The sequence below is a fragment of the Amblyomma maculatum genome, chromosome 9 (assembly GCF_055883805.1).
Source record: "Amblyomma maculatum isolate TAMU_Amacu chromosome 9, ASM5588380v1, whole genome shotgun sequence".
In the NCBI taxonomy this organism is placed as follows: domain Eukaryota; kingdom Metazoa; phylum Arthropoda; class Arachnida; order Ixodida; family Ixodidae; genus Amblyomma; species Amblyomma maculatum.
In genome coordinates this window covers 19,525,378-19,548,985 of record NC_139352.1, presented here as the reverse complement: position 1 = coordinate 19,548,985, position 23,608 = coordinate 19,525,378, and the positions used below count along the sequence as shown (strand labels likewise).

At 44.7% G+C, this 23,608-nt stretch overlaps 1 protein-coding gene across 5 annotated transcripts in view; it reads right to left on the bottom strand.

The window, feature by feature from the left end:
- Nucleotides 1-418: 418 nt before the first annotated feature.
- The window catches only part of LOC146178517 (homeobox-containing protein 1-like), a 32,283-nt gene continuing 9,093 nt past the window's right edge, over nt 419-23,608 (bottom strand). For 3 of the 5 annotated variants that reach the window (XM_084578334.1, XM_084578336.1, XM_084578335.1), the window contains exons 7-10: nt 23,441-23,542; nt 18,154-18,404; nt 16,461-16,651; nt 419-15,195 (exon numbers count right to left, since the gene is read on the bottom strand). In XM_084578334.1, the coding sequence (XP_084434460.1) occupies nt 15,144-15,195; nt 16,461-16,651; nt 18,154-18,404; nt 23,441-23,542 (596 nt within the window). In that variant the 3' untranslated portion in view covers nt 419-15,143. The remainder of the gene's footprint in view (nt 15,196-16,460; nt 16,652-18,153; nt 18,405-23,440; nt 23,543-23,608) is intronic. The other 2 variants (XM_084578337.1, XM_084578338.1) reach the window with 1 other exon arrangement.

Below are 23,608 nucleotides of genomic sequence, written 5' to 3'. Positions count from 1 at the left end.
CTCGCATTTCATTGCTGGGGAAAAAAAAAAAAAAAAGAAAAAGGTGGCGTTAAGAGACTGTAGCGTGAGCCTGGACGGGGCAGAAGACGACGCATTCAGATCCGAAGCCACGATATCGTCCCACCAGGCTGAGACATGCTAAGACATTTAATCCACGCAAATCACAACAAGAGTCACTTGGCATAATTCAGCGGAATACTCGGGGCTGGCTTCGCTTCTCAACAAAGCCTTGTTCTGCCGGATCCTGTACATTTGACATGGCTGAGATGGAACAAGACATCCAACTATAACTAAAATATCTTACCATCCACCTCTTGGTGCTGGAAAGTCAAGACTCTGTAAGACTCATGCTCTTAGTTGCTGGCTTGGTTTACTTTCGCAAGATATATAATTGGGGGGGGAAATAAGAGAGAGAATGCATTGTGTAGTTACTTACCAAACTAAAAATTTTATTAAGTTTCCAGTACACGCATTACAAAGTGAAGAAAAAAAAAAGGCTACAGAAAAACTACACAGTGTACACCACCATCTTTATGTTTTTTTTTTACATTTTTTTAAGTTTTGCTGGCACTGAAACGTCTACACACACACTCACACACATGCACACCACATCATATGCAAAAATCTCCTGGCCTTGCACCGTAAGACACACAGCCAGTCTGTAAGAACGTGCCATCCAAATAGGCGGCACACGCATGTACAAACCAACACACCGCGTCAAAAAGACAACTCGGATTCGTCTGCAATCGAATTAACCGATGCAGGCGAAACTCGTATATAGCACCGCAAGGCCAGGCTGAGGCTGAAACTGCTGTCTGCAAGCAAGAACTCCTCCATACAAGGACATGATAAATAAAAAAGAAAAGCCGACGAGGAAATCGGAGAGTGCAACGAACAAAATTAGAGAAACTGACAGAAATGTGAGGGGGCTGCCTTTATTCAGTAACATCCAACCGGCCTTGCAAACACGTCAGCTTCGATGGCGCACACACAAACGCAGGCATCAATTATGCAGCGGTTAAAACCAAGCCGCAGTAGTTGATTGGACGGCACTTCATCTAACTTTTGTGTCGCTACGTGCTAAACCGCGCATTTTTTTTTCTTCTATGGCATACATTGTCAATAGGTGCTAACATATGCATCGACGCTCATGAATGTAGGCTAATGGATATGGCCGTATTATGCCGGCAACAGCACCAATACCTCCGACGTAGGAGTCTAGGCCGACGCCTTACAGTGGCGCTTGTTTCGATCACTTAGCCACGGCCGTCATAGCTCACTAGAAGAAAAGGCAATACCCACTCCTCTCTTTGCGACAAATGAAATGATGCCTCTCCGATTCCCGTCGGATACATGGAGAGATTCCTAAAAAGCTCGTGGCTTGCCAAGCATGAATGCAATGGTTGTCTTATGTGCCCGTACAAATAGCTACCCTTCCTGGGCATAGCATCAAAGTGTGTCGGTTGGGAAGCGAGTCTCCAGTGGCACTTAAGACAGATGCAATTAACTATGCCATTTATGATAGTATAGACTGCTGCTCAAGCCGAGGGCAGCGGCTAGTATATGTACCTGCAGCTTGGCAAACATAACTGTCATCTAACAGGCTAATGACAGCCGCACGGACGGTGCTACAGACGACACAAGCAATGTTCCGAGACTGATCGCAAGAAAAGGTGATGTCGAGTTCTCAGGAAAACACGCAAATGAAAAAAAAAAAAAAAAAAAAAAAATGCACGGGACAATTTCTTCCAGCCTCAGCCTGTTATTGCAGGGACGTTCGTCACAAGAAGCAAGCAACAGTCCTTCATCGTGTTACACACAAGCTATAGTGGTACCGCACCTTATCCACTCTTCTCTCCGTGTGTGTGTGTGTGTGTGTGAATTCAATAAATCTGAACAACGTCGCGAAAGCAGCTACCAAGCCCACATTCATCCTTATGGGGGGTTGAGAGAGAAAGGCTGAGATGCGTTCTTTTGTACTTGTCGTTACACCGTCATGTCAAAGTATCGCAATTACACCGCCTATCGAGTCTATGATGAACTACACGTAATGTCCAGGCGAGCCGTGGAGAAAACTCGTGAATAGGAACTGTAAATACTGAGGTCACCGAGATGACGCAAGCCACTGTTGAAAACAGCTGAGGGGGCAAAAAAAGAAACCTTTCGCACAAATTCATTGATTCGGCTGCTGCCTACCGATAGCGATGACGAAAACCACAGCTTTTTATTCGCGCCAGCTGCGAATCTCTTGCCATAAATTGTGGCACGCCTTGTGAATTTGGGCAACCAGGCATATGCAAGCACCGCCTACAGGCAGCAGAGTGAAGTACTAATGATGCTCTATTCTTACTGGCCAAACAAGATTGAATCACGTGAATGCCACAAGATGACGCCACTGAATGAAACTATGTTTTAGACCAGGCACAGTGCCAGAGCCTTAACGCTTGCAGCAAGGAGAATTTCGCAGCTGGCACAAAAAGCTCTGCACAAATACGGGAGCACTCAGTGCACGCACTACAAACAGACATGGTGGCAATTAACATCGAACTTAAACAAGACGGACAAAACAGCAGTGCACTTCTCGTTCATTAAACGGTGCAGTGCAATTGTCACATGCCATCAGCAATACTGCCAGCAAGCAACACAAAAAGAAAAAATTGTGTTTTTCAATCCCGTGGTTTCGCATTATCCGGACCAAGCCTAAACTACTAGGCCTAGTCCAGGGACCCGTAATGAGCAGGAATGAACCGGTAAAGAAAAAAAGAGAAGAGCAAATCTAGAAACAGATGTCCCACATATTCTGATGATTATGTGATTGTGCCTGTGTGTTGTACAAAGCTCGTATCAAGCCGGACCCCCACAAAGACTCTTAACGATGTCAAATTAAAAAGTGCAGTTTGAGCTTCCATTTTATGCAGTTAACCTGAATCTTGTACATTTTATGCTTTTAGGAAACACCTGATTAAACTCTGGAAAAATATACACATAAAACATTTTGCTTCAAGGAGTAAATGTATGAAATCTGACAGCAAGTATGATAAAACAATGCAAGTACCTGTGATTTATACCATATGGTCACATTTAATTAAAACTTTACCTATCAATGACAACTTTTCTTCCAAAATTTATCGCTTTAAGTTCATGCCTCTAAATACCAACGACTTTTAGCAACACCGTTTAAAATTCAATAAGGAAATCCAAACAGCTAGGATTGTTTCACTGCAAGAATTGTTTTGGAACAGGGAAGAACTTCGTGTAAATTAAAAAATATCTAACTAGACCGAAGTGCCTTCTTTGCATCAGCAAATCATTCAATTTGGCAAATCTTGGTTCAAAAGTAGAAGCATGTAGTTGGCAGAAACCTGCAGTATGCTAGTTTATGCACTCAGCCTGAGATGCTGAAAATGAAATATAGTTTAACTTTGTTTGTTTCTACCCACCCATGAACCTTGCGGACACATGGTTAACAAAAGTGGGGCACTGGGATATCGCAGGGCATTAAAAAATAAAATAAAATGAAAGAGCAGTATGTTCGACAAAAACTTGAGGTAGTCGGGTTCAAGTAGAAGCAAACCGTTCAACGAGAATTCACCTTTTGCAGCAGCAAACCATCAGCATCGTCACGAACAGAGTAGAAGACCATACCAACAGTCACAACAGACAACTCAAGGGCAGGTGATGCAAGGAAGAAAAACTGGGGAAACGGGGTACACCCTTGGCTCAACTGGCCAGACAGCCGCAAACCTGTGGTTTACATGCTAGATGAATTCACGCGGAATGGCTTCGATGTTTTTTTTTTCTCGTCGAAGAAAAAAAAAGTCAAAGAAACGCATGGTAAAGTAGACATATGATTGAAGCTAGGTAATACCTCACTTCCACACACAACGCTCAACAGAAACGCTGAAGTGACTTCCCACTAACATAAAAGAAAAGCAGACGGCTTCAGACGGATTCAGAGCAGACAGCTCCCAGGCAGACTACGGATTCGAGCATACAAACACATACATACGTGCTGAAAACAGTACCCAAGAAAGGCCTCTCGACTCAAAAATGCTCAACACTACATGCACACACAGACACGAAGAAAAATCTTTCTTCCAACACAAGTGCACGGGCAAGTATTGTTCAGGGAGGTGAAAGTAGGGATTGATCCAGGTGTGTGACGCATTTTATTTTTTTTTTCTTTCAATGTTTCAGCATTAAAAATAAAATAAAACGGCGCCATGTAGGTTTCCAGAGCATTACGCAAGGTACCAACCAGCGGTGGTAATTCCCCGAAAGTTAGATTTAGGAGCGGCTGACAATATAGACAACTGCAAAACGCCAACAAACGTCACTGCCTGACCACCCCTATGTCTGCAGCAACAGGCACCTTATTCTGTCTGGATTGTGGGCCAGAAAGCTACTCACTGGCTTTCATTGATGGTCCTTTTTGCAAGACTTTTAAATTTGCTTTATTCATCCGCATTAAAATTTTACAGTCATCCACAGACAGGTGGAAATGCACTGATGCTGCAGGGAGTGACCACAAAGCAGTGTTTGCACATGCGAACCCCCAAAATAGCCAACTGCCCCCCACCCAAAAAAATATACCCGCGAAATCCGCATGATCCTCAGAGACCGTAATCACATCACATCGATGAATTCAGAAGTTCGAAGAATAGCAGTCATCGGCACACCAGCAACACGAGGGACGCAATGATTGGCGCAACACACAAGACCAAAGGTAAGCGACCTAGAAGTTTCTATTCACAAAACCTCTTCAAGCAGAAGTTTAATTCGTTGCCAGCCAGCGGCCGTACGTGATTGCCAATGGCGACAGCCACTCAAATGGTAGCCGATCAACTTGCCTTCAGAGTGTGGAGCCAATCGTATGCGTCTGCAATTAATACAGGGGTGTACTTTTCGCAGAAATCATGCACTGTGTAGCTGTTGTTACAATACCCTTGTGAAAGCCCCTTGCACAAAGTTGCCAGCAGGCAGACTGCGTACATCATAATATTGCACCAAAATGTTTAGAGTCCAGAAGGTTTTCGAGGCATCTGGAACACCAAAAGCAGAGAAGCCTACAGACAAAAACTCTAGCTGCACACGGAGAGATTTTCCATCCGTAGGCCACAATTGACACACAGTACAAAATGAATTGTCAGTACAAGCTTCATAACCGTACTGCCGTGCCTAAATAATATTGCTGCACAATGAATCAAGGGAGCCATCAAGAAAGCAAAAACTGTACACAAAAACGGAAAGGTCACTCCACGATTCACTGGCAGTCAATATCATGTGCTTTGCACAAACACAGAGGCCCCCAGTGAATAGCAGAGAACATTTCACAACAGACTGAAGCACATGGAAGTCGGCAAATGCTTTGATAAATTAGTATACGCCAGACGCAATGCCATCCAGGGCAACTTAACGCTTTCAAACCATTCACCGCTCGTTTAGATCCACACAGGCCGAAACGAACAATGAAGTAAGGTGGTTCAAATGCAGATGGGTCACAGACTCCATGTGGTTCTAACACCAGCGCACAAGGCTGATTGAACATCCGCACTGAGTCTACCCGGCATGCTACTTCACCGAGGGGGATTTCACAAGTTGGCACAGGGCATTCCTGCTGCCAAGCCTTCAGCTTTCATGGTACAAGAAAACCTTAAACGACGAGAAAAAACCCACAATTACAGAGTTCCTGAGGCAAAGAAATCCACATCCTGGTTGATGAGGCTGTGGCCGAAATGACAGGAAAACACAAGATAGGCGGAAGGGAGACGGAGGGGAGCCAATGCACATTAAGGTTGCAACAGTTCCCACGACGACTGTGTACACGGGAAGATGTTGGCTGTATATGTGGTGACACAATCAGACCCACATCTAATATGAAAAAACTTCCTCTAACAAAATATGTATATAGTATTCGTACTTAAGTGAAATCCTAGTTTCAACAAAAATAGAGTTTTTATTACACTCATTTTTTTTTTCTTTCCATGCACTGCTGACCTCATTCTTGCGATACAAGCCATCATTTTTCTTCGTTTCTTGCACGCTTAACTTTTTAGTACTAATACCTAGTACCGTACACTACGCTCAATTTGTACCGTCACGTCTTTTTTGACTTGTCCTCTACTTGTAGCCTGGAGCCGGGCAGTGCCACACAGGGGAACGCCTTGTGGCAGTTTAAGATCCGAGTTCATACAGCTGTGATCCTGCATGGTCATTCCTTGCCAGCCTGAAATCTTCTGCGGTGCAAAGGCATCTCAGAAACATTCGCAAACAACTAGACAACAAAAATCTTAATCGAAAGTCTTTTATGCTAAAGCTCACCCACATCCATCTCCGTAACTGGGCAAAGCAGAAAGGTTATGGCTTGTATATAATAACCTAACGCTCAGCAAAGCCCAAAAATTTTCAAACCTCTGCCTGTTAGTAAATCCTGAGCACAAATTACAGGGTGAAACGAAGATGAACGACCCCAGACTGATCCAAGCATGGATGAAAGCCGTTAGCAGTAGCTTTTGCGACTGCAGAATCCTTCTAGTCTTTCCGTAATCATATAATGTACAAGTGTTCGCAGCTTTTAGACCTCACAGTTCTCATTGCGAAAATGCGCCAATTTCTTTGTGGACGTGAGCATGCAACACACCTCGTTCCACAGCTGCCCACACACATCTGTACGTCTGTCATAACGGCTGCCTTTTTTCTCACTCTGCGATTTAATGACAGACTTGGTGCCAAGTAATGAATGCCAGATCTCGTCAACTGCAGCTATGCGGACTCAATGTGCATCATTGTCTAAAGCTGAAAATCTTCACACCGTACGCGTCTAATCAGATAGCCAAGTGATACCAGCTGGGATTTCGGACTGCTGCCACAGCAAGAATGCACTGCAGCATGTTCCCCGGTAGGGCACTGCCCTGGAATGGCAACTCCTTTCGCCTCTATTTTGCAACTCCGGCTCAACACTACCGCGGGCTTTGCCCGACAGACGCCAATCGAAAACCTCTAACGACATGCTGACAGCATTCAAGAGAAAACAAAACTCTATCTCGCACTTATTCACATCTCCTGTATATTTATCTACACCTGTGTAGGATTTCGCTCAATTCCCAGGCTGTTTACACCAAATTTCCATTCAAAAAATGCTCTCAAATAACAAACTTCCCCACCAACCTAAGGCACAAACATTTTTTTTTTTTTTTTACATCAATCAAAAACCTTTCATTTAGCATTTGCACACAAGTGGGATTCGACAAAGAGGGGGCAATGCAGGAAAGCCACACTCGCCGATACACATTTTTTTCATTAGCTCTTGTACACCACCTAGACTGACTGACTCTTTTGCCGTGTAACTTAAGACCACTTCTGTATAACACTTCCACAGCTTTTTTTTTTTCTGCTTGAATCCTTACACACATGGACCTGTTTTACTGGGAGGTAGACAATGTGCATTTCCGAGGCACCAAGGAAGTATGTATACATATATATGTGTATATATTTATATATAGACTGTATTCACGCGCATGTGATTTTTTTCTGTATGTATAATATATAATATATATATATTTATATTTATAAGCAGAAAAACGCTCACCAGGTAAAACGAAGGGTACGAGATGGTAGATGAGGGCTTGGGTAGAAAAACAACCGACTAAACCACACACCGGGATTGGGAAGGCAAACACAAAAGACACTCGACAAAGAAAAAAAAAGAACCACTAGCATGAACTCACATTCAAATGACAGATGCCTCGCTTCAAGAGTGGAAAAATTAACAACCCGTTTTTTGCTCGTGACACTCGTTTCTTCAGTTGGCTCGCATGTGGCGAGGCTTTCACCTCGCCATTCCCATTATCCAAGATGCTAGCACAAAATTTTGTATTTTAATCAGCACATCTTTTCCTACACGAATGCCCCGTAATAAAGAAATCCATAATGGCTGAGCATGGATCTCATGCCTGGATTATATATCCTAAACATTGAGATTATACACTTAAATAACAAAATAAAAGTTTCCTACTCCTGACTGGTAGACTATGAACTCTAATTTGAAGCCCAATGAGACAAAAACCATAGGCAACACAAGTACAGTTTATCTTTATTCTGTGTTCAGTTTCCAGGGGCAATGTTTTTGTTGAATCTTCAAGCTAGATATGCAGTGCAAGGCACACAAGATGTTTTCATCCTGGCTTGAATGATTGTGATGCTATAGAGCTACGCAGTGTTCTTTTACACAAAACGCCACTCATAACTAAAGAAGTGCCAATGTGTCCAAAGCAGCAAGCCAACATCTGAAACGCGTCACCAGCACTGCTTCCATCACACCAGCAGGAAACGCGACATTTCCTCAACGACACCATTTCGACTCACCACAACGCCTAGGCGTCGCAACACTCTTCGTACCTCGCACGTTGGTCATGCTCCAAAGGCAACACCAGCCCCTACTTAAAGAACGCTGAGGTTACAAAAAACGTCGGACAGCTGAGAGAGTGAGAGGAATCGGTATATTTGTGGTGGCTACAATCCTTAAGTGAGCAACACGTATGTTATGGTCCAGAACTTTGAGATGCTTCTTCTTCCTTTTTTTTATTCAAAAGTTGCGCTACTTTGTTTCTAAACAAAACGCGCGCGAGATCGTCCTTCTTCAGAAAAACGTGAGGTCATTTGAGAAAAGGTGTAATATATAATGAAACCAGCATGCAACTAGACGACTAAAAATGCAGCTTCAGTGAGGCTCACGTGTGACCCAAAGCTCTGCCTACACTCACAAAATGGTTGAAACCAACTACAGCCATCCAAAAAAGAAAAATAATAAAATGAAATTTTAAAAAGCCCCATGAGAAACTATTTCACCTCTGATGTCAGGTATAAGCCAACACAGATGATGCAGCTATGGAAATAGCCCCATCAAAGCGACAGAGACAGTCGCGAAAATAAGAAAGCTTGCATGCGAAATGATCCAGGCACTCCTGACATCCACAAAGCTTTCTTTGGAAATGCAAGCCTGCCCATGTTTCCATTTTTTTTTTTTTAACCAATCCACGTCCTTCAACAACCATTTCTCTTATTTGCCCAAGCCATTGCCTTTTTCACAGGCTGCTCTCTCTCTCCGCCAAAGCCATGACTGTGACAACCTATCTTCTACCGGACCTTTGAAAGCCAGCGGCCGACCGGCACATCAATGGGAGCCAGTGCCGGTCAAAGTCTCATTCAGTCAGGTACTGCTGTTGCCTTTGGCACAAATGCGACCACCTAGAGATATTCTGGAGAGCCTGCCGGTGATGAAGACCGGAACGCTCGCCATGCACAGTGGTGAAAGCGCGGTGATGATGGGGATGGCAGAAGAACTGCATGCCTCTGTGAGGCCTCTTCTGCTTCCAGTTGCAGTGTGCCGCAAACGAAGAACGCCATGCAACACTGACCAACGCGCCGTGCAGTTGACGCGGGCGTGAGAAGAAAACGAAAGGAAACCCTCGACAAGCGTTAAAAAGACCAAAAGTGAAGCGAGCAGACTAATGTGATGAAAAGTGCTTCCACAATAGCAACGACAAAAAAAAAAAAAACGGAAACAGCAGCAGCCCATTAACTGAGACTCTTCAGACTGAAAAGAAAATTTAAAAACTTGGAGCGGATCAGAATAACTGGGAAGGTGATGGCCACTTCAAGGCGCCACGAAAACATGGTGGCGGTGACTTGTACGACACGAGAAACGTCGACTACGGTACGACTCATATGTGGAACACACACATGGGGTTGGGATAGAAAGGAGGGGGGGGGGGGGGGAAGAGTTGCTATGAGAGAAAGCAGAGAACAAACACCAAACACGACGTGACTGAGGAGGAGCCGAAAAAAGAGGCAGGATGTCCACCCTTCGCACCTTGGACTCTCGCGACCTCGCCACAGGTAAAGGGGGCGGCGGCGGCGCTGCTTGCCAGCCCCATCTCCGCACCCCCTCCACCCATATCTTCACTCTTCACTCAAAGAGCACACACAGGCACCTATGTTTGAGCCGCTGCTGCAAGCACTGGACACGAGAGAATGGCCGCATGAGATGAGACGCTACGTGTAAAACGCTACATGGACGCAACACACGGGCGGTGGCATCAAACCAGGGCCTGCCCTCTTCAACTCCACCCAATCCTTCCTCTTCCTCCAACTAACTCTCTCTCTCTCTCTGAGTCCCATTTCTCATGATCACTTTCTTACACTCCATGCTTTCTTTCTTCTCTTTTGGGGGGCCAAGAAAAAAAGCTCAAGCTCCTCTTGAAGCAGACAGTGAACACAGCAATAGGGCCCTGAGAAGCACGTGTGGTCGAACGAGCGTGAACTGAGAGCTACAAAAACTCAAAAACTGAATACAGCTAGGCATAGAAAATCAAAATGAAGGGGTTTTTCATGTGCACGTGCATGCCAAAAGAAAGGACGTCATTAGCACACATTTTCAGTGGAACGAGAATCCAGCTGTTATCAAAAGCTGTCAAAAGTTGAGACTGTTGTAAGGTAATGGTCACAAAGAACTGCTTGAGCCTTGCAGCATTTATGGGAGCCCGGTACATTTTGAAAACCCAGTACGTGTCGCAGGAACTTCTGAATCATACCTGAACTGAACAACGAGAGAACTATAATGTTCTGTGGCCGTTTGAAAAATGGGGAAACAAAACGTGTACAAATACATGATCAAACATGGCTTCTAACCTAGCTTGCCCGAGTGGCAAGCAAGTTACCAGTGTTACACTTGCAGTTGATTAAAAATACCCGTTGAAATGCTGAGTAAAAACTGGGAACAAATGTGGGCCTGCACATGAGAAGCAAAAAAACAAAAACCTGCTTAACCTACCGAAAAGGTTCAGATATGCACTTTGTACAAAGAGCAACCAATGTATGCTGATAACTACATAACACAGGATAGACAGTCGGGAGACTGAAAAAAGAATCTGCACCAGGACTAACGAGTTTGAATATTTCACAAGGAAAGAAAAAAATGAAAAGAGACTACTGCTGCGCGAGGTTTACTACAATGCACTTGAACATAAGCAGTTTTTCAAGTTGAACTTGGTGCTTCCATTTAACCCTCAGATGTTTGACGGTATGTGTCCTTAAATATGGCATGCCACGTACTCAATTTCCTTAAAGGTGAAAAAAAAAAAAAAAGTAAAATTAATGTTGACAAGAATAGAGCCCTAGTGCAAATGCTGCACAAAAAGTTACTACTACTGCGATTTCAAGTCCGCAACGAGAGGTCCGGTTATTGCAACACAAGCAAGCCCGACATGGAGACCACCGAGCCACCCGAGGAGAGAAGACGGGTGCAACGACATCATGACTGCACACGATGACGAGGATCATGCGATCAAACAGGCCTCGCATGACGACAGAGCGAAGCACGAGGGAAACAAAAAGGTGCTTACAGCCCAGTCCGCAACAGCAAAGATATAGGAACTTTCGTGACGAAACGAGAGACGCATCACAGGAGCGCAGAAACTACACACCGCCGCCAGTAAGTGCGAGTGTGAAAAAACGGCCGGAAGAAACAGGTGCGAGACCCCCGGCATGCGGCGAGGGAGCAACCAGCACTTCGTCGCAGCGAGCGGAAGACAAAGTTCCGCGTCAGCCTTGAAGATGATGATGATAAAAAGACTCCATGCTGGTGGCCCCTTTCTCCCCATACGCCAGGAAATAGACAGGAAAAACAGCACAGACAGAAACACCGTAGTCTGAGTCAAAACGTGGGCTTAAAAACATGGACAAGAGCAACAAGGGCGTGACAAATGACTATGAAAAGAGAGAGAAAAGTAGACAAAAACAAAAAGTGCAGATGCCAGCAAAACAGATACTCTGGAAGAACACTGCAGCCCAGTACGACAAGATCGAGGTGATAGTAGCTGTACACCGTGGTTGCAGGCAGCCCCGTGCCTTGGAAAGCACGGCTTGTTTCTTTTTCTTCAAAGCTCTCCATTCTTCACCCGTCAAGGTTGTGTTGGCAGTTGTATGTTGCTAAAATGGAAAATGTGGGACCACCTTGTTACGAGCGTGAGAGGTACTGCTGAGCGCATAGAAGCCTGCAACCACAGTTAGCGCCTTGGCCGTAGGCAACACGTTCATAATAATAATAACAATTAAAAAAATTGAAAGGTGAAACTGCTGGCAGCCAAATGATACTGGTTCGAAGATGGTGTTCATCTTGAAGCTGCAACACAGAGTGCCTGCCAATATGCACATAGTGAAGAAATGAAAAGCATAAAAAAAAATGTTGCTGTGAAGAGTATAAATAAATGGTCATAGCGAAAAAATGTGAAAAAAAAAATTCGGAAACTGAAGAGGACACGCAGGAAGAATTCCGTGTACTGCTGCACTCGTGTCTAGCGAACCAAGCAATAAAGTCAACAGTAAGGAAGGGGAGAGGGGAAGGTGTTAAACCGTAGCAGGAGAGAACACAAGTGCAAAGGCATAGGTAGTTTAGAGCAAACAGCTTGCCTGGCTCCGAAACAAGCCTTTCACGTCCAAGAAGTTCAGATGACACGTCACCATCATCATCATCATTCTTATAGCACCAACAAAAACGCATGCACTACTCAGCACGTTGTGATGATTGTGATCCAACATCGCAGGCACGGCCACGATGTCCGGCTCGGCGGATGACGACGACGTCGCCAGCCTTCTCCGTCCGCTCTGCCGCCGCCACGCGTGGGCCGGGGCCTCTTCTCATCGCACAGCGCGATGATGATGTTCGCAGCAGTTCCTATTGCAGTAGACACCACCTGCTTCCCCGCCGGACGCGAGGGCCGCGCGGGGAAACCACCTTTCTGAGTCCCTCACTCGCAGTGCGTTGGTCGTCTGGTTGTCAGCGGTGGCGGCTCCTTTCTGCCTCCTTCGTCGAGGAAGCAAGCCGGGCACTACACTGACGACGACCACACACAGATACACCACCAGTTTCACAGAAGCAGGGGGGGGGGGGGGGGGAAGGAAAAACAAGAAAGTTCACTCGGAAGCTGTCTCTTCTTCGTTGCTGACGGCACGCACCGCTGTTCCGCGAGACGATGCAGGTTTCACATCTAACAGTCCCGCACTGCCTCACATCGCATCACTCCCTCTTCTGTTGCACCAACAGCAGTCCAGGCACAAAAGTTAAGAGGGGAGATAGAAAAAAAAAAACCTAAGGTAGAGACACCGAGCTTGATGAAATGACAATGTCAGGAGAAGGAGGAGGCAGGGAAGAAACCCTGAGTGGCGGCCGAGTCGCCCAACAATGACGACGTTCCGTGCACGGCATTACATCTGGTGCACAGACGGTGAACGAAGTCACCAACTTGAGCATGTAAAATAAGTGAGGTAGAACTCGTGAAACGAAATGTTCAAAGAATTAAAAAAAAGAAGGAAATAAAGAGTGAAAAAAGTAGGAGGCACTGAATGCGAAAATGACAAAAAGTCGACATGCACGATTGCTAAAAAATACCTAGCAGGACTGCTCGAAAATACGGCAAAAGGGATTTGTTGGCATCCTTTGTCTTTCGCACTTTGTATCGTTTTCTTTTCTTTTTTCTTTTCGCACTGTACAAAGGAAGAACCTTGCCTCAATTCTATTTGTTTCCAAAGGCCTCGAGTTAACAAAATAGTCAGCGTGACAAGAACAGAAGGGTTTTGGTTCCATTACCAGTGCTCTCTGTCGTCCGCAGAACTGACCCGTGTTAGATAAACCTGAGCGATTATTGTGATTCCAGGACTAAAAGCTCCTTACAGAGCAGGGTAGCCAGACAAAAATCAAAGCCCGCCCTGTCTGAATGCTGTCCTTTCAGAGCCTGCAAACATATTCAATCGAAAAGTTGTAACCGTAAAAAACCTGCCGGAAACGTACACGATAAAAACCAGGCGGAATGCTTTCGCTTATACCAAGCCTACAATCCTTTGCGAGTACACTCCGATTCCAGGGTTTCTTGCTGCAATACCCACGACAGAAAACGGCAAAAAAAAAAAAAAAAAAAAAAAAAAAAAAAAAAAAAAAAAAAGCACAGAAAGAACTGACACTGCATAAAAGGGACAACCCTGTGCCCCAAGAGAAAAATCAATGGGAAAGAGAGAGGCGCCGAAGCTACCCGGAAACGTAGGTGGCCACTCATTGCAGAAATAGTCGACCACGAGAGAAAAGCGAAGCACTAGCACGGACTACAGGGAAAAGTAATATCCTTAAATAAATTCATCTAGGCAACAAAGGGACAGAACTTCCTCCACTGTTGATGTGGCGAAGCTATGAAAAGCAGCATCAACAAGCAACAAAGCATTAAATACTTTCAAAAGACACAGCACCGGGAGAACGCGACTGTCAGGTGGTGACACAACAAAAGAAAACAAAGCTAAACTAAACAATGCGCAGGGAGTACGTGGCTGGAGCAACATCACATGGCTCCACGCCGACGCACCGCACTGCAGTCAAGAACACCGGGACCACTCCAAGAGAGAAAGGGAAAAGCGCTTCCACAGAAGAAAGCAGCAGAAATTAACAAGGGGCAACGAGAAGGACAGATCCAGAAGTGTAAGCATCAAACGCACGCAAAATGCACCGTATCACACGCAATAAGACAACAGGAATGAGGTACTCTGAAACCTGTTAGAGAGGCGAAAAAAGGAGAAGAAGAAGAAGAAAAAAAAAACTATGTTCAACTTGGCATTTGTTCGCAAAAGAAAATGAAAAGATAGAAATCTGTTAATTTCCTTTCTTCTGCCTGCCGTTTTCGCTGTTTCATTCTTTCTTCCCGTCTTCAAGTGAGGCGGAGACCGCGAAATACTTGTTCCCTTCCAAAGCACACATTGTCGAAACAGAGAGCCGTGTGTGGCGGCGATACTCTAAGCGTTTCTCGCTCGACAACGTGCGGCTTGGGAGATAAAAATCAGACGAGTGACTTCCTTCACCTTGGCGACACAGACTCCTATCCAGGCAGCCTGAACAATTGTATTCGGTAAGTCGATTCTTCTTCTTTCACCGGCTTCATCATTTTTTCCTTCAGTATTGCACAGCCACCGGCTGCAGCAACTGCCGCTGCTGGTTGTCGGCTACTCGCTGAAACTCTCTTTGCCCTTCCGCCATCGAAACAAGATCCTCCTGTGCCGACTCCACCTTCCCTCCTATAACATGACTGCTGTCCTCTGCAGTGCACTTAGCCATCTTCATCTTGTTCCATACTGGACACACACTGAGAGCTTGGCATTCTGGAAGAGGAGAAAGCAAAACAAAACCTTAAAAGGGCATTGATGTGTATCATGAATTTTGCTGTCAGATGCGTGTTCAAGGAGGAAAGTGACAAAAAAAGAGCATGTGCTTGGGAGTCCAGTTACATGACTAATTAATGTGACCGATGGATCAAGGGGATGTGCTGCACGCAACTTTGTAATGCGATGACATCATTTAATGTGGACGACAACCTCGGTAAGCACAATACCTATCATTGCATAAAGGCTGAAAGGTCATCCTGTAAACAAATCATGAACTACATAAACACCTGAGTGTGGGAAAAAGGAATCTGCGCTGTAAAGACATGTGAGAAGGATTGTTCACCACTGGCAGTGCTGCCTTTGTTCACACAAAAATAAAACACAGAAGAGAAGAGTTCTACATGAATAAAAGCTTCTGCACGTGGTTTCCTTTGCAGAACGCCTCAAATCCATTCTCAGGCGAGTGGACATACAGCCAAACCTCCTTACTACGAACACCATATTAACAAATTTTTCAAATAAACAAATATTTAAGAGATCTCAAACAGATTTCCAACATTTTCAATGTAAAAACATTTCAGAACTACAAATTTCAATATAGCGCATATTTCAAAATAACTTGCACAGTTTTTTTTTCTGTAATCAAAAGACATCAGTACGTATTACGATTTAAGCTAAAATTAACAGAGCCGCAACTGTCACGTTGAAGCAAAGACCACCGTTTCTGTTTGTATGGCCCTCGTGGGCTGCAGTTATTATCACCATAACTATCGCCAACTGTGGTTTAATATGCACTAACCAGCAAGCCAAGCTGCCCGCCTTTTTCTCTCTGTTGTGTGTTGTTTGTCAGTCGTTCGTTCGTACCCTTAACGCGTGTAGGCAGGTATTTTTTGCTGCGGGTGATCTTACTACGAAGTTCATGCGAGATCCGACAATGAATGCAACCGACGATGGCGCTAAGAAGCGAAAGCTGTCTTCGCTACAGGAAAAAGTAGCCATATTGTATGAAACTGACATCGGGGGAAAAGCAAATCAACCTCGGCAGACAGCTTGGCATTGCGCCGTCGAACGATTCTTTTGAAAGACCGAGACAAGACAGTCCAAGTTCACTAACACTGAGGATGAGGTGCTATGAGACTTTGAGTCTACATGCATTATGGGAAGACCGGACGAACTTGGACGCCTTTACTATTTCACTGCCAAAGTACAAGATTCCCTTTTCCTGTTCTGTTAGTCTGGGGTAGGGGGCGCAGTTCACTCACTCCTGCTTGATGACCGGCTTAATGTTGTCATTGGTTGTGAAGTCGGCCGGCTCTGAGTCATGCCCGTACGAGGGGAGTGATCTTGAGTCCTCCTCCTGGGAGGTGTCGGAATCTCCCTGGTCACTGTCTACCTCTGGGCCTGCAGAGTCTCCCTGGTCACTGCCCCCTCCTCGCATCGATGGCGTTTCCACCTGCATCACAAGGACAGCACCAAACGGCCACATTGTACCATCTCATCATGTCTGTCTGAACACAATACTTGCAGTAGTAGCAGTAGTGGTAATAGCAGCACGCTAGTATACGGGGCTAACTTTAGCCAAGGGTTGAAAAAATAAAACATCTGAGGTAGGCCAGGGAAACCACGATTCATAGGGCTGCCGTCTTGCGTGCCACAGGCAATCTTTTCCTTAATTAACTGGTAATTAAGATAAAATTTCTAAATTACAAGAAATTGGCTTTAGACAATATGATTTGAAAAGCTGGAGAGCACCTTCAGAAATCCCCATTCTATTTACTTGAGATAAAGAAAGCCTCACGTGTATCTTCTTTCCAATCTCCAAAGAAAGCTCACGAAAGAAAAAAAGAATCAGACTGGGAGCCCGTCAAACGTGGTGCGCGAATGTGCTGGTCATGCGACAGTTTTGGTATTTTGCGGGTTTTCATTGAAGCTCGGAAAAATGATACACGTAAGGGTTTTTTTTTTATCACAAATAAATGGGGTGGGGGTTTCTGAAAGAGCTCTTCAATTTGCAAATCTTTATTTTATAAAAGCAATATTAAGAAATTTATAAAAGTTACCTCGATTACTAATTAATTAATTGCAAAACAATAAATTTCCTGTGATGCGCCAGACAGCTAGCAGCTAGAGTTCAAGTGGTTTCCTTGGTTTGCCTCAAAAGTTTAATTTTTTTTAACCCGTTGGCAAGCTAGGACACCCTGTATAGTATGATCAGTAACTTTGGGTAGCAATAATGACGACCACAATGACAATGACATGGGTGACACCTGGTGCCCAATAAGGCCTCTCAGCCCAAACATTTGCTGCTTACGAAACAATGACAAAATTTGTCATACGTAGTTCAAATACAGTTTCACACAGCACACAGGCACAAGCGCGCAGAAGACTGCTTTGCAATCGCTCCAATAAGAGTAAATAATAGCGTGGAAAGTAGATGCTCAATGCCCTTAGGTGGATCAAGTCACATCCCACTGTGCAAAGCCGGTGCTTTCCTACTAGGTGAAGCTAGTGCTGTGCCTCATGTTCGTGTTATGCTGAGGCGAAAGACTCATAGGCTGCGGAAATGTTCGCTCACTATCCCACTATCCCCTCTGATCCCCAGCCGAGCACGCAAACCACTACGCCATGCCGGGCTCGTGAGAAACTGATCGTAATTCTCCTTGTATAGTGTGAGAATGATGGCAGTGACGACAATGACGATGCAGCTAGTGACAATGATAACAATGATATTACCGGTAACAATGGCGGTGTATTTAGCTAATGATGACAGTAGGAAAGACAATGACAATGCAGCCAGTGAAGACAGTCCTGTAAAATGGCTTTCATCATTTCCGCTCCCAAGCAGACGTGCAGTCGTGTAATTTTATCTCGCTACCCACTAGCTGCATCAGAGGGGAGTTTCTTTCCCGGCACTTTTATATTGCTAGGCTTGTGGGTGACTAGAAACGTTCTCACCGCTTGCATGATCGGAGTCATCAAGGATATCGCACTCACGTGCGGCGACGAGGTGGGGATGGCGGCACACGACGGAAGCGCGGCTGCGAGAGCCGCGGCAGAGCTCCCCACCTGCGGATACAGGCTTGGCGCGCCCCACAACGGCGGCCCCACCGAAAAGGGGGACTTCTGGTGTGAGCCGCTGGTCAGGGCAGGCACGTTTCCCAGCCCACCAAGGCCTCCCGCCGATGCTGCCGCTGCCATTGCTGCCGCTGCGTTGGAAGAGATCGGAGACATGAGTAGCTAGCCTGCCTCAAAACCTCGCATAAGAGTAAACATGATGCAAGCAAGAAAAAGACAAACAAGCATGAAGCCAGTAAGAAGCGCGGCTGCTGCTAGAGTGAGAGCTGTAGCTCTCAACTGATCAGCTGTTGTCAGCTGTTGTTTCTATAGCCAACAAAGCACGCACATTTTTTTTTTTTCACGCCCATACAGTTTTTACTCCTGAAAAAAAAAAAAAAAAACAAAAAAAAAAAAAACAGTTGCAATCTTCGCATGCGGAATACAGGAACATTAACATTATCTCTATGATTCAGTGAAGCAGAAGTGCTAACTAAGATTTACTGATCCACTTTTTAATTTTTGCTGTTGTGGTACCTTTTACTGTGAAGATGAAGGTCGATAACAGGGAAAGCTAGAGTAGTTATAAAGTTTCTATATAATCAAAATTGCGGTTCGAGCTACTGAACATGAAACAGGTGCCCTTGAAACTCGATGAAGTTGGCTTTCTCACAATATACACTGATAAGACGGCGTTATCGACCGACGGCACGGCCCGCCTTACAGAAGCCAACTTGCCTAATCTGCTGCCTCCTATGGCATTGCAAGGATTGCTCAGCCTTGTATATGGCACCACACCTTACCTTAACTACGCCCAAATCATGTAAAATAAGGATACTGTTGAAACTGGGGCAAAGTATATGGTACTATCACCCGATAACGACAAGCACAGTAAAGGCCTGCTATATATATATATATATATATATATATATATATATATATATATATATATATATATATACAATCGCGCCTCATTCATATGGACCCTGTTTACACGGACAACTAAAGCTATAGAAAAATTTTCTTCGGGCAAAATTAATTGAATGCATTTATATGCCCTATCGGCATGAAACCTTGCTGTTCAGGAAAGAGGCAAGGAAAAAGTTCTCAGAGCTTACTGGGACCAATGTATAGATGCTTCAATGCGAAGAGAACCTCGACCGTGGCAAGCGAATGCCATTACAGAGAGGAAAGGCTGCTAAAACTGTTTGGATACGAGTAGGAAAGCCAAATACTTGCTGAACCGTACTCTCACGCCATGCCATTTCGAAGTGACAATTGTGAACACTTCTGGCACATACACACACAAAAAAGATTGAATGGCAAAATGAGTATTTTCAAAGTCACATATTTTTACAAAATATAAGGCCACTATACAAAGAAAGAAGAAAGAGTACATTAAAGTTCTCACACTCTGTGAATCTGTATCCATGTTCTGCAAAAACGGCTGCTAAAAATTTGAGGGAATCACTTGACAAGCGAAGCCTAAGCGTTTGTGGGGTAGGAATCTACCTTCAGGAACTCCAAGCGCCATCCTTAGCGCTCTGAGTACCATTGACATGTCCACATGTAATCCCCTTCACGATTAAAGCTGCATGCCGCAACGCAAGGCTAGCATGTTTGGAGTGTGAATGTCACCCGCAGTATATTTCTAGGAGAGCTTGTGCTATTACCTCTCTACTGGGTTCTGTCAGGTGACGACTGCAGGTCGCGCGTAAACTGCACCGACCTTTCCCTAACATGGGCAGGGGCACGCATCTATACCTGTGCTGCCTTGTGCTAGCTCCGCCATCGTTCTCGTGCTTTTGCAGTCAGTTAGCGAATTTCAAGCGGGGAGAAGAGTGACACGATTCACAAAGCACTCTGTGTTGCGTTGTAATTTTGTGAAGAAAACCTTCAGACCATATTAGCGCGCTTCAAATCTCCATGCATCTGTCTTAGTATAAACTTCGCTGTTTTCTTTTTCCAATATTTTCTTCGTTTTCACCGCAATTTGATATTACAGCTTTATGGACGTTTTAATGGGAGTGATGGAAGTGTCGAAAGATGCACGATTGTATCTGCCTTATCTACCTACAGCTAGATCTCCTACTGTGTTAGCAAGTTATAAGTGAGGGAATTTTTATTCCGCTTTCCTGCTCTATTAACTTTTTGTGGTCATTGACGCATTATAATGTTGCTATGAAGTAGTGATGAGTAAAACTAATTTATTTGCGGGAATTAGGGACGTCTCTGAAAGGTCAGCATGCGGTCACCTAGCCAACCCCCCCCCCATACTTCTCCGCCGCTTATTCACTTCTTCATTTGACTGCTTCACAGTGCAATCTATAAAAAACGGGCCTAAACGTAGTAATCCAAAAATGTCTTTTAGGCCTGTGAGAATACTCAATGCTTTTCAGTGGTCTGCCGAATAGTCCTACATTCAACATTCGATTGATTCGAATGCTTCTGGTCCTCTGGTCCACGGCCTTTTCTCTTGCATTCCATGTGTGGGCCCCGTAAAGCACACTGACAAAGTAAGCGGCAAGTCCTGTAATTTTTTGCAGCCGGCAAGCTGGTAGTCAAAAAAGAAGTCTAATCCAAGGACAGGAAGCGGCTGATGAGTAGGCTTTATTACAAAAATCGCTTTCAATGTGTAACGCAGTTTATCGCCGGTATAAGTGGAGCGATCGAGAAAAACCGACGCCAAGGTTAGCAAGCTTCATTCTCGTAGCTTGAGGACATGCCTGTAGTCATCCGCCTTGAAATTAAGTCCACAAACTTTGCTCCGATAACCCAAAAGCTGCGAAATTTTCCCTGGTCCTGTAAAGTGTCACAAGTGCACAGCAAAGATTTACTATACCACAAGCAGCGAGTGAGAAAGCGCTTTTCAATCTAAACAAGGTGCGTATATGGTTACAGCTATTTATACTTGTTCAATAGCTTATACTTTGCGCTTGCCAAGCGATCCGGTCGAGACAAGTTTTGTGTGGCAGTCCCAAAAAGTTACAAAACTGAAGGTTCAAATCATCGAATGAGCCCGAAATTGCCGACTTCCAGTCGTACCGTATTTACCGGACTACAGGTCAACCCCTTTTTTTTTAATTTGAAAATCTGAAGTGTATGCGTGTGTGGCATGGCACTAGATAAAAATGTATCGGGAAGGCAATGGCAAATTTGTTCCCTCCACAGCTCTCAGCACAATATTCAGTGCTTGTGCTTAGGAAGAATTTTTCTTTTAAGGCAACAGCCTTAAAGCTCTCATCGTTGTCAGCAGGAGCTGTCGGCAGAGGGTGTCACACTTTTGAGACTGAGAGATAAAAATAAATTAATAAACCTCGGCTCCATGAGGAATCGAACCTCCAACCCTTGGATCCCAAGCCGAGCGCTTTATCAACTGCGCCATGCCCCAAATCGTGAAACACTCTTCATAATTCCCCTTGCCTACCGTGAGGATGACAGCCGGATTCCGCGAGTGTGATAGATACTGTGCCTTTCCTTTCCCATAAATGAATTATACAACGCCGGTGAACTTTGAAGCGTTCAATGGAATGCTGGTTGTGTTCAACAAGGGGGCGCGCCATGTACTGTCACGACTGATCATGACGTCACCAGGCGATTCATGCATAGACGAAGCTGACCCTGCCGGGCGTCCTCCGTGTAGCGCCTTTTATTTGCCGCTTTTTCGAAAGCCGCACCACACAGCAAATAGAAGCAGAGCCAGATGTATAGGAGGCATTAGTACAACAGGCATCAGCGGCGTTTGAAACTGATTTACAGAATAGAAAAGCCACAGTAACTGTCACAATTCTCTGCGGACACATGTAGCACGCCGTAAAGGAATGCAGGGAGGTGGGAGTGGAAGAAGAGAGGAGACAGAGGTGCCGTAGTGGAGTTTACGATCCACCGTGCTATAAAGACTTTGGCCTCATCACACTTCAGTGGTCCAAAGTGCCTTCTAGAATTCTTTTTTCACTTTTTTTTTTTTTGTTTTCACTTCTACTGTGCAGCATAAAGTGCACCTATGGGGGTGTTGATAATTTACGGAAGATCCGCTATTCCAAGCGCGGCGACGCTCACTTTTTGCACGTCAGTCGCATCTGCTCACATGATACGGCGGCACTTTTGGGGAGTGTCGAAGGTTGATTGAACACTGATCATTCTTTGAGTTTGCGCTAGTTCGCGCCTTTGACTAGATGGCCGGCCACATGCTTCGTAACAAGTTCTACAGTCCGAAAAGCATTCGGCGCTTGTTCAGTGCAGCGTTCAAGAAGGCGGCTATGATTTATGCCGAAAAAACAAACTTCACCGAAGGTCGCATGTTAAAAGCCTCTAAAACGGATTATGCGAGAGTGGCGGTGGCAGTGAGACAAAATTTTTAACTGTGACACCAAGCAAAGATTCTTCCGAGGAATACAGTTGGGACGCTATCTAGAGCTGGAGGCCAAACCTTCAGCGTATATCACCGAAATAGGTGATTTGAAGTGCCAGCCAAGAACATGCTCCTAGTTCGAATTTCTGAATTAAGGGAGTCCAATTAACAAGGTTCTACTGCAGTGTTGACACACTCTTAATCTTAAAACCGTGAGCTGCATCAGAGTTCAGTGCATTAAGAATTCAAGCAACGCTATCCAATCAGCCTGCACTGTGAGAAAGCCAGTAGAAAGAACTAAACAAAGCGTCCCTGTCATGCTCGATACCAGAATTTTAAGCAACATGGCTTGCCTTCAATGAAATGTCAACACCCTTCAATGCCACAATATAATTCTGCACCTCAAGAGAAAAACACAGGGTGATGATTGCTTGTTTGTAAAGATATTAAACAGCACTCCATCACAGATGTTGCACCCACTTAGCCATGACTGATCATCGCGTGTGAATATAGTGTATCTTTAAATTAAAACCTTTCTAAAAAAAAAAAAAAGATTTGCATAAGATTTTAAAAATTCCCCGTAAACGTTTCAAACTTCACTCATTACACTGTAGTGAAAACTTCAATCATTACGTCCCAAGGCTTTATGCATGCAAGTAAAAAGAGAAGGACCGACCACAGATATTTTTTTTTGTTTTTCTGGAGAAAAAAAAAAAAAAAAAAAGAAACTATGCCACTATTGCAGCAATAAAAACAAAAATGCATCGATGCTGCAGCTGCTAATAATGGATGTTGGCTCTAGAATATCCACTTTAACGCTCCCGGCTGTGCACTTACCATGCTGCTGCCTGAGTTGTTTCTTTGCCTCTTTCCGGCGGTTGTTGAACCAGTTGTTTACCACAGGAAGGCTCACTTTTTCTCGTTCGGTCAGAGGGCGCTCTGCAAAAGGCCGCACACCAACGCTCGTTACTAAACGCCGCACAATGAGCCACTCTCTCGAACCTG